The sequence below is a fragment of the Melopsittacus undulatus genome, chromosome 16 (genome assembly GCF_012275295.1).
Source record: "Melopsittacus undulatus isolate bMelUnd1 chromosome 16, bMelUnd1.mat.Z, whole genome shotgun sequence".
Classification (NCBI taxonomy): Eukaryota; Metazoa; Chordata; class Aves; order Psittaciformes; family Psittaculidae; genus Melopsittacus; species Melopsittacus undulatus.
The window spans coordinates 5,365,168-5,381,587 of record NC_047542.1 but is presented as its reverse complement, the minus strand read 5'-3'; the positions used below and the strand labels follow the sequence as shown (position 1 = coordinate 5,381,587).

Below are 16,420 nucleotides of genomic sequence, written 5' to 3'. Positions count from 1 at the left end.
AATAAGCTTCTCTCCTCCAGGCTGAACAGCCCCAATGTTCTCAGCCTGTCCTTAACCCATGGGTTGCTGCTGCATTCTCACCCCTGAGCACTTGACTCTAAAATGAGTTTCAAGTCTGAAACAAGAACCTGAGAGATTCGTTTCCTAAGAGGATTTTATTTACACAACACAATGCAAAGATCGTCCCATAAAAAGCAACCCCCACTCCCCCTGCCCCATTGTACAGTGCAGTTTTGTAACAGCTTTGAAGTATTTACAGATGCTTGTTTTGACTTACAAGTTAAGGCAGAGTCAGTGCACAGTGGTAAGAAACACTTAGTGCAGTTTTGTGCTAGGCATGATACGGAGATGAAGGCAGCATCACTCATGTTCAGATCCACTGGAAATTCAGACTGGAATTACTCCTACAAGTCCAGCAACTGCTTGCAGCTTAACTAAAAACCAGAGCTAGGAGATACACACAACCTCAATACACAAGCTAGGAGCTAAGGAAAATGTTTGGCTAACATGGAACAGGGCACAGTAAAATGTTCATCTGAAAATGAAATGAAAGCTGGATCCTGGGAAGAAGATGCTGTACTTCTTGTCTCAGCTGTGGGAGGAAGCAGGCTCACAACACAACCATAATACAACAGGAGTGAGTGTGACAACTGCTCCTTGTGCCTTTGGAAAACGTGACTTTTAACTCAAAAAGTAACAACCAAAGGATTCCGAACACACATGCACTAAAAATGCACAGTCCATGTTACCATAAAGGGTTGGTTTTACAGCAAATTATCACAAGTTTGAGTTGCTTCACTTCATCTTTGGTATTTAGAAATAAAAATGCCAGTCCCTTTCAGTGAAGGGCTAATAATGCAGCTACTATCCCAAAAATCATGTATTCCTAAGCCACAGCAGCTTGAAAGGCCTTGGAGGTTTTAATTATTAAGGCAGTAACTAAGCCATTAGGAAGTTTTCAGACTGGTTTGATATTAACACCTCATAGTTTTCCAATGGTTTTGTAAGGCAACATTTTCACACGGCTTGAAACAAACTGCAGGATAAGGAGGAGATGGAGCAAGCTGAGAAGCAGGAATCGGTCCTCCATAAAAAGGGAAAAGGGAGCAGAAGATGCTAGCCGATGAAAATCCTGACCCTGTAAATCATAGCTTCAGTTAGCCCTTATTCATTGGAGTAAGCCCTGCTCACTGCAGTGATCCTGGGACTTCTGCTTAAGGCTATGTTTGCATTTCAGCTTTGTAGGATCCAAGTGGTATCTACACTGCTTATGGCAACTCCTAGGACACATACAAAAAGCACAAGGAGTGGTCAGGGGAAGGATGCTAAGCAGCTATCACCCACTGTTAGCTATATACAGCACTCCAATCCCCCAATCAGTCCTTCACAATGGCACTCAATTCAAAAGACATCTAGGTAAAAATTCCCTAAAAAGCACCTATTAAAACAAGTTTCACAACAAACTCATTTTCTTTCATGTCCTAATCTAGAATATTAGGCTTAAATATAATTGAGAGCTTCCTTTGACTTTGAAACACTGCTCTGGCTTTGTTTCTAAACAGCTTTGTCTGTGCTATGCAGTTAAGTGTTCAGCACCAGGAAGTCTGCAAGAATCCAAGACAATTCAAATTGATACAAGCTTTTAGAAACCTTACATTTATACATGTATTTGTAGTCCTAATTGTGAGTTAAAGACTGGAACCAGGCAGGCCCAAAGGTTAATGCCTCCTGCCCCTGGAGCCATTAACCAGAGGCATTTTGCAGAGTTAACTACAAAATAGGTGCAAAGTGGAGCAAAAAGGGATTAGCAAAAGCTCAGCTGAGGCAGAATCCTCCCTCCCAAACTGCAGGCATGTTCTGAGATGCCCAGGCAAGGAAAGGCACTTTCCAGCTCTCCTGGAGAGCAACCTGACCATAACTGAATGTACTTGTAGAAATGACACCAGGCAATAAGATAAAGAGAGGAAAAGAGGGGAAAAGTGGGTTCTACTGCCCCAACACTGAGCCCATGATCACTGTCTCTTTGGAAGACCACAGGGACTGATGGTTCAGCCACACAGAAAGACAAACTCCTTAAGGAGAAGCCAGGGAGGCCTCCACCAGCAGAACTCATGGACGAATCTGATGCTGTTTGCTCAAAAGCAAGAGCAGAAAGGCCACAAAGAAACGGGCTTGTCCTTAACCCAGTGAAGAAGCAGCAGATCTTAGAAATGGCCAAAAGATGGCAGCAGCAGGACTGGGAAGCCTCCCAGCTGACCAGGCTGTGCACAAGATCCCCACCAAGGCTCAGGTTAAATGTATTTCCTTTCCTCTCTGCACTAAGTCCAGATCTACTTGGGTTACCAGCTGTAGTTTGCATTATCTGCAGCCTTGCATACAGTAAGTGAAAACTGTTGGTGCATGCTGAGGAACTGGCCCATTTCTCCTAAGACTGTCTAGGAAAACAAAGTGTTGCACAATTATTACTTTAGAACAAAAACATGAAATGGCTTGAGGGTCAAATCCTGTCTTAGTACCAAAAGTAAAGTGCACTGCAACTGGAGGCTGCTGCGCCAGAGTTGAGAAATGCCATTAGAGAGGCTTCCAAGTAAAAACCAGCACTACAAACTAAGGTTAAGGCAATCCAAGTTGTGTCCTACTACACATCTAGTTTACTGGAGAGTTTTCTGTCTCAAGCTTTCATTATTGCTTTGTTTCCTCTGTACTGAAGTCCTTTGCCACTAGGGAAGACAGCGCTGGCAGAATTGGCAGGCTGAGTTTGTCACTTCATGCAGGACTGGCAAAGCAGTCCCTATGAAGAGCTTTGCACGTCCAAGGGAAGGGGTGCTCTCCCAACAGACTACAACTGGCAAGGAGTTCAACAAGACAATAAACTCGTGCTCCTGAAGCAGCAAAACGTGCTGGTAGCAGAGATGACACAAACATTCAGTGATGTAGAAAAAGGCCTTAGTAACAACCAGGGTGTGTAACAAAACAGGGTCCTGAAGTCTTCTCCGAGAGTTAATAGCCCTCAAGTTCTCATTAAAAAAAGGAAGTGGTTCTTGTGGGAGTCTAAACCCAAAGCACAGGAGCAGAATTCCATGGCTCAGAAGTTGTCCCAGGTAATGATTTATTACTTTCCTGCCTTCATGTAGGATGGGATCGCTCCTCGGGCTGTCAGACCTTCAAATCGCTTGTAGGTGTAGTTGATAAAAACCCAGTCCTTGTTCTTGTAGTCAGTCTCTGGGTGGTTGCTGGTGGCCACTGGTAAGACACAGAAAATCCAAAGTCACCCTTTGAAGGCTGCAGAGTTTAGTTTCCTACAGAGCACTGGATGTTGAGTAGGGCACAGTGCTTCTAAATGAAGAAATAACCATAAGTCTGAGCATTCACTGTGCCATTCCTCAACCCCAGTCAAGAACCACTGTAACATGTTCTTTAAGCATATGGAGCAAATGTGGGACTATGCTTTGATGTTTTGACATGGAAATACAAGATCCTTTAGAGATTTACACCAAAATCTCTCACCTCCTGTCCCACCACACCCCTACCCCCTACACTAAGCATTAGACAGACTAGCAAGAATTAGGCAGTCCCAAAGGCTTGGGCTCATGGACCTGCTGAGTCTTGAGCTCTGCTGCCTCTTAGAGGTGCCCTCAGATGCTCCTGCATCATTTACAAGTCTGCATCCCATCTCCCAAAACACATATTACAGTCTGCATACCCCTGCACCACAAGGCTACCAAGCAAACAATGTGATCATGATAAAAGAAGCCAGCATCTAGTAAGATCTTTGATTAACAGGAAATTTATGTTATTCTGTTGGAGAAAAAAGGATTCTTTACATGCAGAATCAAAGTATTTACCTGTTGGTTTAAGGATATCAGATTCTGGAAATTCATCAAAGTTTGAGGTATCATCAATGCTTTTAATTTCTATGGAAATCACAGCAGGTCTCTCTCTGCCAGGAAGAGCAGATTCAGCAATGAGATTCCAAGGGCAGCAGAAAGCAGGATTCAGCCACTTCCCATTTCTTAACACAATCAAAGACTGAAGGTACCTAAACCTTGGCAAGCTTCAGACAGAGACCAAAATACTCTCACCCACACCTGGATGTGATAAATGCCAACCAAGCTGCTCCCTTCCCTTGAGGGGGACTGGCTTTAAGCAGCCCATAGAGCAGAGCAACTTGCTTTGCTGCAAAGCATCTTACCTGATATGCTCCCAATCAACCCCTTCAAAGAATGGGTTACTCTTTATTTCCTCCACACCAGATGCACCAATTCTGTGCTCCCATTCACAGCAAAATCTGGGACGGAAGGAAGAATGACAATGAAGGAAGAATGAAAACGAAAGCATTCCATCCCACAATGGAACAGCTTTCTGAACTGATACTACTATGGTTTCTTAACATATAAATGGAGAAGATTAAGAACTCCCACAGCAAAACCAACACACAAAGTTATGTTTAGGAATGCTGTGTCAAATGCTACAATTAAGATGTGGTATTCTTTCCCAAGAGGATAATGTGCCCTTTCTATTTCAGGACCAGTGCAGAGCAGAATATATAAAGCCTAAAGAGCTAGACATTTATATTTCTGTCCTGAAAATAGAGAAGTGATTGAATATATAAATGGAAGAGCAGCAGTCAGCATGCACTGGGATACATTTGTATGCTCCAGTGCTTACAATGGCAAAACCATTGCTAGTGTAAGCAGCAAGCTCTGCTTACATGATCAGAAAGATGTAAGCTGCTTTCATAAGAAGCTCACAGACAAAATAAAGAGCAGAAACATTTGTATTTTGCCAGAAGAGCAGCACTTACATGGGAGCTGCTTTTCAGCAGAGGTTAGTCAGGGAACCACTAAAAGACCTCTGAGAGACAAATGTATTTGACGAGGGAGTTCAGCATTTGATGCATGTGTGTAGCAGTATGTAGCATCAGGGGGTTTCCATGTGAAGCAAGCTATGAGAGGCATATAATAGAGTTGACAAGACAAGAAAGTACTCTATTAACTGACAAACCATATGCCTGGCACCTTAAAATAAGATCCTTGGCTTTATCAGATATGGGAACTTCTGGAGGAAATGTCAGAGTCTCCTTCCAGTTCATGACTTTCTTGTATGTTTCTTGAGGAGTCTCAGAGCAGAATGGTGGATAACCTGAAAAGAAAGAAAAATCCAACCTTGTCCAAAGCAGAACCCACTCCCATTGTCACTGAAGCCCATGATGCAGCAGCCAGAACACACCTCCCAAACCACCTAAGAGTGGTTGCTTTGAGCAGCTGATCCCAAGCACACAGATACAGCTGATACCATACACAAATCCTGCTTAAAACCTGTGCACTGATTCTCTTACCAATGAGCATCTCGTACATGATGACTCCAAGCGACCACCAGTCACAGAGCTTGTTGTAGCCAGTCTGCATGAAAACCTCAGGAGCAATGTAATCTGGAGTTCCCACAGTAGAGAAAGCCTGGAACAAACACCATCAGTCAGGCATCATTAGAGAAAGCTGCCGCATATGGATGTGGGAACTTGTGCAACAGAGCCTATTTTGAGGAAGACACCAGGTTGTCTCCAAAATTCTTTAGCAAAGTCATTTAAAGCATTTTTTCAAGATATGGAAAGACAAAAATCAACATGTTCATGTGAAGGAGTCTTAAAATACCATCAGGGGAATGGTACCAGTGTTAATATACATCTTGGAAGGGTCATCACTGCAGCACCTCTGCTTTGGAAATAGGCTAAAAGAGCTGGGCTGGTTCAACCTGGGCAAGAGAAGGCTCCTGAAGGGGAGACCTGAGAGCAGCTCCAGTGCCTAAAGGGGCTGCAGGAAAGCTGGAGAGGAGCTTGGGACAAGGGCCTGTAGGGACAGACCAAGGGGAATGGCTTGAACCTGCCCAAGAGAGGGGAGACTGAGCTGAGCTCTTAGGCAGAAGCTGTTCCCTGGGAGGGTGCTGAGGCGCTGGCACAGGGTGCCCAGAGAAGCTGGGGCTGCCCCATCCCTGGCAGTGCTCAAGGCCAGGTTGGACACAGGGGCTTGGAGCAGCTGCTCCAGTGGAAGGGGTCCCTGCCCGTGGCAGGGGTTGGAGCTGGAGGAGCTTTAAGTTCCCTTCCAACACAAACCAGACTGAGATTCTAGGATTCAAGGACTGTTTTAGCTGAGAGGCATCAGCTATCAATGTAAATAATGATGACAGTGCTATCTCAGGCACATGTCACCAGCTGCTCAGCAGATGGATGAAGGACAAACAAGAGTCATTCCTCTTTTTAAAAGAGAAAGCATTATTTCTGTCTGAATTATTCAGTATTGTTCAGAACTCTAGACTAATAGCTGTCATTTAAATACATGCTATTTGAATGCAACAGCTCAGCAGAGAACACCAAGCAGGTGAAATGTACTTACCAACTGCCGTCTATTTCTCTTCCAAGTCTCTGCTTTCCTTTTGGAATTCATGTTCTGGAAAGCTAAAAGAGATCAGGATATATGCGACTGAATCCCACCGGTCCCCCAATATACACTTTTACCACCAAACCATTACACTAAAGGTCTTTACAACAAACAAAGGCAGCCAGAGCCTTACCCAGGTCAATACCCTCAACCCACCAGCAAGTTCCAAACCTATGCAGGAGCAATAGAATTTTATGAAGCTTTCCATTAGCATCTCATAATCAAAGTTATCCCCCTTGAGAAAACGACTGACTCTTCAAGAGACTTCGTGCTCACTTATTCATTTAAATATCACTTGAGATACAGCCATCATCTACCAAATCACACAGAGTTTTCATTCGAGGCTTATTACATAGGAAGAAGGGCTACAGCAGAGTCTGTTTCAAAGACAACAGGAAGATGGTTTTGTTTTAAAGGAACTGAAATTGCTACCAGAAAATGAAAACTACACCTCAAGATGCAATACTGGTCATGAGACCCCTCATTGCAGCCTTAGAGCCTCACACTGAGATGGGCTGTCAGTACACAGAATGCCTTCTGAAGCCAAAGCACTCACTGAAGTCACTGGGAAGACTGTGGTTCAGGTTCCTGTAGAATTCTGTTCTGTGGGCTTTCTTTAGGCCAGTACAGAGACCAAAATCTGAGAGTTTCACATGGCCCTAGAAACAAATAACACAGCAAGAAAACAAAAAAACAGTATGAGACATGACCACATTGTATAGATATATAGCAATTAACTTTTCTACTTCTTCCCCTCCATTTATTTTGTATACTAAATAGATGCACTCTTTTGCATTGCTGGTTTTAGCCTAAGACTGGATGTGTACATAGAGCAAACACCCTGTGAGGACCAGATGAGGGTCCTGGGGGGTTCAGGTGGAGAAGAGAAGGCTCAGGGGGCACCTGATGGCTCCCTCCAAGTGCCTGCAGGAGGATGGAGCCAGGAGGGGCTGGGCTCTGCTCCCAAGGGATAGAACAAGGGATGGGACAAGAGGAAACGGCCTCAAGCTGCACCAGGGCAGGTTTAGATGGAGCTGAGGAACAATTCCTGCCCCACAGGGTGCTCAGGCATTGGAACAGGCTGCCCAGGGCAGGGCTGCAGGCACCGGCCCTGCAAGTACTCACACAGCGGAGACGAGGCCTCAGTGCCATGGGTTAGGGGTGGCCTTGGCAGGGCTGGGAATGGTTGGACTGAGTGTGCAACCCAGCCTGGTTGATTCTGTGATCCTATAAATCAAGCTATCAATACTTCATCACTGCTACACAGAGAAAGCCCAGTAGCTATTTACTGCAAGAACCCTCTGCTCCTGCAAGCTTCTGTCCCCTTCAGAGTGACAGGAAATATCTGCAGAGGCAGCCAAGTCCTTGGGTTGTGCATTGACCCCCATAGATTAACACCTTAAACTCTGTGACTGATCTGCCTTAGTGCATAACAACCACAACCAAAGAGGTGCAGTTTTCAGATGTGCATCTAAAACACAGATCCTCTTCAAAACCCTTAATTTACCTATGTCTAGATGTAGGTGTATAGAATTACCTCAGTAACTCCACTAGTGCATTACCTGGCTAGTGGTATTTACTGCTGGCAACCCTTTACCAAGTGAGCTAAATGTAAATCAAACTTGTAGTGAGCAAGAAGAGGATACTGAAATGGCCAAGCTTCCTGCAAACACCTTCTGGAGGCACTCAGGTAACCTGGCCAGCCTCAGAAATACACCTTGATCTGAGGGAGATAATATCTCTGTTCTCAGCCTCACTGATGCTACAGCTAGGTCCTTCACACTGGATATGCTCATCCACCCAAGAGCTGGCAAGTGGGAGGGTAACAGATGTGAGACCGAAAGGAAACATCTTTGACTAAAAGGGGAGAACTGAAACTGAGCTTTATATTGTAACTGAAATAACCAAAAATAGCTCCAACAACAGCCCAAAGAGAGCTCCTAAGCGAGGTGTGAATGCAGCTAGAGATGAAGGAGGGGTCTGCCTTGGCTTGCTTTTTCTCCCCAGCAGACATGTCCTCAAAAGCTGGAAGGAACCGGACTAAGAAAGAAGCACCATCTCCTTCCACAACTGTTAACCCCAGTTCCAGTCACTATTCAAAATGACAAGACCTAACCACTACCACCCAGCCCATGGTTAGTACATACCTTGCTGTCCAGAAGAAGGTTGTCTGGTTTTATGTCCCGATGGATAAAACCCAGCTGATGAATAGAATCAATGGCCAGCACGGTCTCAGCTATGTAGAACTGGGTCTCTTCTTCTGTTAGAGTGTCTTTTTTCATCAATAATGTCATCATGTCACCTAGAAGCCACCCCACAAATAGCAAAAGTGAACACAGAAATTCCACTTTTAGTAATTTTGAAGACATCTACTGAGAACAGAACTAAGTTATTTCAAACCTCAGAAAACCCAACCTCATTTCATAGAAGTATCCCTCAAACAAGAGTCAGCTTTGGGCTGCTCTGTTCATTACACACCTGAATCACAGATTAAAACAGATGCTTTCAGCTACAGAGCTGTTACAGGAAACAGATTGCATCTGTGCACCCCAGGAAGTATTCCTGTGCTTCCATTAGTCCCACATATTAGAGGCATTCAGTATAACTAATTTCTTGAGTTACATTGGCATTAACACTGAAGGACAAACATCATCATCCTCTGGAATAAAAAAGGACCTGAAAAGCTATTTCTGCTGCAATGCAGCTAGAAGCAAAAGGTTGGGAAATCAAAACCTGGTTATGTCATGGTTCTACCCACAGCCAGCACTGTAACCACATCTGTGCTAGTCCCAGGCTACATTTGTTATTAAGAAATTACTTGTTAAGAAATCCATCCTTAATAACATTTATTATTAAGAAATCCACAAACAAAAGGAAAGGAAGTGAAAGGAAATCAGCCTGTTGATTCCAGGCAGTTACCTCCAGGCAGGAACTCCATGATAAGGTAAAGGTTTAGCTTGTCCTGGAAACTATAAAACATCTTCACAACCCACAGACTGTCGGCCTCCACCAGAATGTCCCGCTCTGCACGAATATGGCCAACCTGGAGATACACATATGGATTTGATCAATTACAAATCTGTCCTTTATTAGATGCATTGTTTATGAAATAAATCATACAATAGTTTGGAAGGGACCTTGAGGCTCATCCAGCTCCAACCCCTGCCACGGGCAGGGACCCCTTCCACTGGAGCAGCTGCTCCAAGCCCCTGTGTCCAACCTGGCCTTGAGCACTGCCAGGGATGGGGCAGCCACAGCTTCTCTGGGCACCCTGTGCCAGCGCCTCAGCACCCTCCCAGGGAACAGCTTCTGCCTAAGAGCTCAGCTCAGTCTCCCCTCTCTTGGGCAGGTTCAAGCCATTCCCCTTGGCCTGTCCCTACATCCCTTGTCCCAAGCCCCTCTCCAGCTTTCCTGCAGCCCCTTTAGGCACTGGAGCTGCTCTAAGGTCTCCCTGGAGCCTTCTCTTCCCAGAAGTACTAGCAGAGGAAAGCCTTCAAAATATTCAACACTGCCACTTTATGTCTCTCCAAGTCAAAATTCCAGCAGTTGTATCACTTTGATGTTTATATCCAATTCCATAAATCAGGAATGCAGTAACACACCCATCTTGAAGTCTGTGCTGAATCATCTGCACGTGTGTATGTGTAACACACTGCCATGAACTGAAGAGGAGGAACATATATCAGACACATAGAACTGTCCCTTTCTTTCACTGAAGAAAGACAAACCTAGTCGTTTAAAAACACTTGTCTCCCCTTGGTTTTCAAGCAGAAAACATGCTCAGTCCTACTCTGCTTCAGACTGAAGAACCCCTTATAACTGCAGTTTCCATTACAACTAAGCAAGGCATTAGAGGCCATTCCTCCATCAGAAAGGAGGGAAAAACCCTACAACACAATCTTGTGGCTAATAAACCTAAACCACAGTTGCCTGTTACCCCTCTCCACACACACATCGAGCTCCCAGTCATCTGAAACACGATGGCAGTGCCACTGCTCAAGGTGGGAACTCACCTGCTCTTTCTCAAGCATATCAGCCTTCCGTAGTATCTTCATTGCATAAACATGCCCTGTGTCCTTCTTCTGGACCAGTCGCACCTGGGAACATGCAAGGGATTGAATCAGGTACAGCGCTGTCACCAGAGCTCTGGATACATTTGGGTATCAAGCCCTTGGTTTTCATTTAATGAAATCAGATGGTAACAGCCCAAATCCATTAACACAGGCACAGTAATGGCAAACAAGTGTAAGAGATGGAAACTCTTTAGCAGAGATGACACACTGAGCAATTAGACACCTACAGTGGATGGTGCAAAGCCTCTTTCACTGAAGGCCAGCAGAAGACACTACCGCAGGTGGCTCTCCAGCCCTCCCCATCTCCAAGGCCAGCCCAGGAGGCCACAATGAAGATGCATTGCCAAGCCTATACTGAGCTTACTTATGAAGTCCTTCTCAACAGCATTCATGTTCCTTTATAGTACACACTGGTTTTAAAACAGCAGTTATTAAGCATAAAGACAGATGCACATTTCTGTTAAGCTAAAAATCAATCTGTGGTTGTTACATCTTCCATTTGTATAAACTATGCAAGTCTAACAAATAGCAGTGTCAAACACGAGATTAGTCATCTTTTCCAGACTTACCTCTCCAAATGCTCCTCTGCCTATGACTTTTAAAGACTCAAAGTCTTCCAAGCCAAGCCTTGTTCTCTTTAAGCGAAGAAACTCTGTTTCCTTTTGTGCATGTGCTGATCTCCTGATTCTTTTCTAGAGTTTAGGAACAGAACAAACAGCAGTGAGACCTCTGCAGGTGGGCACCATGGAGGTGACAGAGATCCCAGATCTCCAGTTATGAAAGAAAATCACTTGTATTTAACCACTAAGATAGTTTTCCCATATTCATTACCTCTTCATCTTTTAAGCCTTCTTCTTCCATCATTTGTTCTAGCTTCTTTTGTCTAGAGCAGAGACAAGTAGAGAGATGAATCATTAAGGTTGTTTCTTGTATCCCATTCACATATGCAACACATCTGGTCTAGGCTTGCTGGAAAGCAAATGCCAGCAAGTACCAAGTGTAAATGATATATAAGGGAGACTTGGACATAAGATTAATCTTGAAGAATCTTTACCATCCTAGCCTTGTTCTCTCTAATTTTGACAATCTAAACTCACCTCGAGTTTCACAGTTCACTCAAGTGTACATTTTCATTGTATATGAATGTAGATCAAGGTCTGGCTTCAATTCCTGTCTCTGTTTGACAGCTGGGTAAGTTACTTAAGGCCAGAGGTGTAATAAATCTTTAAACACCAAAAAGCCTCACTTACTGCAGGGTGAAATGGCTATTTCAACACATCTGTGGGTCTGCAACTTCTCTGCATCTCAAACTCATCAGATGCAAAATGAGAAGTTACTTGGTATCTCCTGAAGAGAAAAACAGAATCTTTGGGAAGCCAGAACCTGTCTGTCCACATTGTACCTTCGAGAATCAGGAATATTTAATGCCTTAATATAAAAAGATTATTTGGGAGAAAAGAAGAAAAGGAAGCAAGACTTCAGCAAGAGGAACAGCTTCAAGGGACATTTGCAACCATCATCCTCTGGGAACTTCTTCCCAACAGCAATCATATCAGTAACTGGCTGAACTGGGACTGCCATTTGGTTTGGTTTCCCTCTCCATGTGTGTTTTCTTGGTAGAACATTAGAAATGTACTCAAAAACTCCTTCTCTTTATGCAAGTCATTCTTTGCAAGATCCTCTTCCTGTCTCCTGTGCCACCATGCAGCTGCTTTGAGGCGATAATATTTGGGGTTATCACATTCACAATCAGGACCATTTAAATGGCTCTGCTCTTCTTTAAGCACCCAGTGAGCTCTGTTATTCCACACTCAAAAGCAGCTCCAGAAGCAAATAACAACTGAATTGAAGCAGAATTAAATAGCTCAGCGTGACTGAGTGACGCTGAAATGCCCCCAAATATCCTTAAAAGGTCCTGTCTGCACTTCAGTGTGGATTTTGTCAGCATTACTTCAAACTCCAAACTAAACATCCACAGACACAACTATTGCTAAAAACCCCCATGTAACTTAAAGTCATAGAATCATAGAATAGTTAAGGTTGCAAAGCACTTTAAAATCATCCATTTCCAAGCCCCTTGCCATAGGCAGGGCCACCACACACCAGACCATGTCACCCAAGGCTCTGTCCAACCTGGCCTTGAGCACTGCCAGGGATGGGGCAGCCACAGCTTCTCTGGGCACCCTGTGCCAGCGCCTCAGCACCCTCCCAGGGAGCAGCTTCTGCCTCAGAGCTCAGCTCAGTCTCCCCTCTCTTGGGCAGGTTCAAGCCATTCCCCTTGGCCTGTCCCTACATCCCTTGTCCCAAGCCCCTCTCCAGCTTTCCTGCAGCCCCTTCAGGCACTGGAGCTGCTCTCAGGTCTCCCCTTCTCTTGTCCAGGCTGCCCCAGCCCAGCTCTCTCAGCCTGGCTCCAGAGCAGAGCTGCTCCAGCCCTCGCAGCAGCTCCATGGCCTCCTCTGGCCTCGCTCCATCAGCTCCAGGTCCCTCTGGTGCTGCTGCCCCAGAGCTGGATCAGGGCTGCAGGGGGGGTCTCTGAGCACAGCAGAGGGGCAGAAGCCCCTCCCTCAACCTGCTCACTCTGGGGCCATACATTCAGTTAACTCACAGAGATGCACATTTGGTCCTTACAGCAATCCCTCATTGTCTCTGGGAACATTATCTTCCTTTATCAGCCAACTTGATAGCACATTATAATCCAGACTGAATGTGTTGCTGTAGATTCAGCTTTAAATACTACAACTAGAGACATAAAATGGGAAGAGGACGCACAACAGGGGCAAGATAAACACTTGTCAACAGTGGCTTTACCTCAGAGCTGTACTGCAAAGATCCCAAGCACATCCTAAAGTTAGTTTCTCCTTATTCATGCTGTTAAATACATGGGGTTCTTACACTGGTAACCGTCACATCACTTTTGCATGTGCATGTTTCAGCAGGAACTCAAACAGCTCCAGCCTAAATTCCCATGGGATGCAGAGACCCAGCAGCCCTGGATATTCATACCAAGCCCCATCCACATGCCCAGGCACACGCTCAGCAGAAACACCCTAGTTTTGCTTTGACCCCAGAAATCTAAATGCAGTTTATGTGTCTTGTTGACTCTGAACCAGTTTGGAAAGGAAGATTTTACCTCATCTCTCGTTCTTCATGCTGCGCAATGAGGTTGCTGTAGAAGTTTTCCAACGTCACCTTTGTCATTGTAACTCGCTCCTTGGTGTGGTTACTCATGGAGGAGCACGGCGTGGGGCCCGTCATTGCCATGGCTGTTACGAAAGGAAAAGGGAGGAAACAATGTTAGAAATAACAAATAACCTTCCAAGAGCTGCAATCGATGAAGTGATGCTGAATCAGAGCTCAGGTTTCACCAGTGCCAACAGCTGTCTAAGCTACGACTAAGCAGAGAAAGGGCTTACAAAATACAAGCCAAACTTCCTGTTTTGAACATTTCTGATCTGAAAATAAGAGGGAAGGAAACATAAGAAACACGATGCCTCAAAAAACCACAATTTCAGGCAGTCTGCAAGGGTTTGTTTCTCCCAATACATTCTACCTTTAACAAATGTTTAAAAAACCCATAAATATCACTCTGAAGCATCTCATCCTGAAGTTTCTCCTTCTAGAACTCTGCCATAAACAACTCCAGCAGTTCCCTGCTGTCCCTTCTGCTGGGGAATCTATCAGATCCTGAAAGGCAGCCCAAAACCAGAGCAACAGAGGAACAAAGACAAAGGCATTCAGCTGCTCTTAAGATTCTCTCCTTTACCGGATGCTTTCATAAAGGTAAAATCCAGAGGACCCCAGCTTTGAACATGCAGTAGTTAAAAAACAACCCAGTGTAAATAACCTACATGATTTCTCAAGAGAAACCAGCATCTAAGTACCATATTATGCTGCTCCAAACCAGCAGCACCATTGCAGGGCATATTTGACAACCCTGTTCTGCTTTGTAAAACACATTAAAACACAAAGACTTCAAGTGTCAAAATACCTCTTGGTCCAGCTCTGGTCACAACAATGCATGGTCATGTAACCAAGGTCTTTAACAGTCACTACCATTTGCTCTGACCAGCACAGGGCAGACTCAACCACACTTCCCAGTTTGACAATGCTGGGCTCTGGCACCGTGTTGGGATTTGATTCTTTCCTGTTCATTTCTTTTACAGCTCTTCCCAAGGCATCATTGTTGTCCTTTGGAATCACATCCTCAGCTACCACCAGCTCCTTTGTTTGCTGTGTTTAGAGGTAACATGGGAGCCACTTACGGAGCCAGCCAGATGGTTTGGGATGGAGCTATGTGCTTGCGGAGGAGCCGCTCTGAAGGACCCCACACAAGTGGCAGGTCTCGATGCAGGGGATGGTGCCACATCCCTGCGCTAGCAGCAAGTAGGTGCTAAAGCCCTGCCTCTGCCTTGCACCTCCTAGAGAACAGCGGAAGCCACCGGCCACAGGCAGGTTACAAGGGGGGTGCGCATAAGGAAGGGGAAGAAAAGCACCCGCAGCGGAGCCAAACCACGGCGGGTGCTCCCCCTTCCCACGGCACCGGCGCTCGGAGCGCACCGACACCGATGGGCCGGTGCGGGGCAGGATGCTCCGGAGCCCTCCGTGGGGCCCAGCCCCGGCAGCATCACCGGCAGCGGACAAAAGGGCCCCAAGCCCGGCACGGACCGGGAGGAGGGGTCTTGCCAGGGCCGCTCCCGCGGAAGGGGACATCGCCCATGGAGGCCCCACCGGACCCGAGGGGCTCCGGGGAAAGCCGCCCCCTGCTCCAGCGCAGGAGCGGCGAAGGGTCCTGGGAGAAGGAAGAGGACGAGGAGGGGCCGCGGAGCACGGGTGCTTACCGGAGCCCCCGGGGGGGGCGGCGAGGAGCTGAAGGCGACAGAGGGTCCGGGGCTGCCAAGCGGGGTGAAACCGGAGCAGCGCTGACGGGGGAAGGGACAAACGGGACCGGAGCTACCGGAGCTCCCGGAACCCCTGCGCGGCCACGGCCGCCCCCCGCCGACGGCGACCCGGACGGGACAAGCGCCGAGGGGACCGCGGCGGCAGCGCGCATGCGCCGCCATCCGAGGCCACGCCCCCTGCTAGAGGGGCGTGGCTACTTCGCCACGCCCCCGCGCGCTGCTGCCCGCCCGCCCTGAGGGGAGCGCCCAGGGGAGCGCATGCGCGGGGCGCAGAGGGGCGGGGCCTGCCGGGCAGCACTGCGCAGGCGCTGAGGGTGGGGGCCAGTAATGGCTGAGAGAGGATTTTGCTTCATTTTATTTACATTTCTCCCCAAAGAAAAAGTGCAATTGGGAGGATGAAAAGGGTTTTTATTACAACACTGAGGGGTTCTTGGGTTTAGTCCCTGACAAATACCCTCCGCACAGGCAGCTGAGGTCTGTCAGCAACGCAGGAGTAACAGGGTTTGAAGCAGTGTGTATAGGCCCTGCATGATGGAGACACTGATGTATTTGTAACATGCATGACATTTCATTCCTGCAATTAAACTGGGCCTTGCTTTGCTCGGTTTGCTATTAAAGGTGAAGAGCAAAACCATGTGCTACCTGTCAGAAACATGGGTGGCATCTTCAAGCTGGTTTTCTGCTGAGGAAACCTGACATGCTGTGGGAGCTGTGGAGAGGACTTCACATGAACAAAGAGAAGTCTTGAATCAAAAGGCTCAAACGGGGACCCTGGAAGCTGATTTTCATCTCTTCCACCAGCAGAACAAGGGGAATGTCTGGTCCTGTGGTGGGGATGGGTGGGAATTGTGGCTACATTCTACTTCATGGGCTGGCATGAGGGAGGAGGAGACCCTGAAGGAAAACCTGAGAGGTCAGAGGCTTCACATGTTCTAAATGCTGGAGAAGATGGGGGGAAAAACGATTTGGGACCTAAAGTATAGGAAAAGTTGTTATTACTGCAGAGGAGGGCAGT

At 46.5% G+C, this 16,420-nt stretch overlaps 1 protein-coding gene across 1 annotated transcript; it reads right to left on the bottom strand.

Annotated features, from left to right (window-relative positions):
- Window positions 1-140: 140 nt before the first annotated feature.
- Window positions 141-15,535, bottom strand: STK38 (serine/threonine kinase 38). The gene is made up of 14 exons (XM_031042917.2): window positions 15,346-15,535; window positions 13,638-13,770; window positions 11,339-11,390; window positions 11,077-11,199; window positions 10,448-10,531; window positions 9,354-9,477; window positions 8,582-8,736; window positions 6,991-7,093; window positions 6,390-6,451; window positions 5,339-5,456; window positions 5,019-5,142; window positions 4,193-4,288; window positions 3,846-3,940; window positions 141-3,243 (listed from the first exon to the last, which is right to left on the bottom strand). The coding sequence occupies exons 2-14, from the start codon at window positions 13,766-13,768 to the stop codon at window positions 3,113-3,115; spliced, it is 1,398 nt and encodes a 465-aa protein (XP_030898777.1). The 5' UTR covers window positions 13,769-13,770; window positions 15,346-15,535; the 3' UTR covers window positions 141-3,112.
- Window positions 15,536-16,420: the final 885 nt, after the last annotated feature.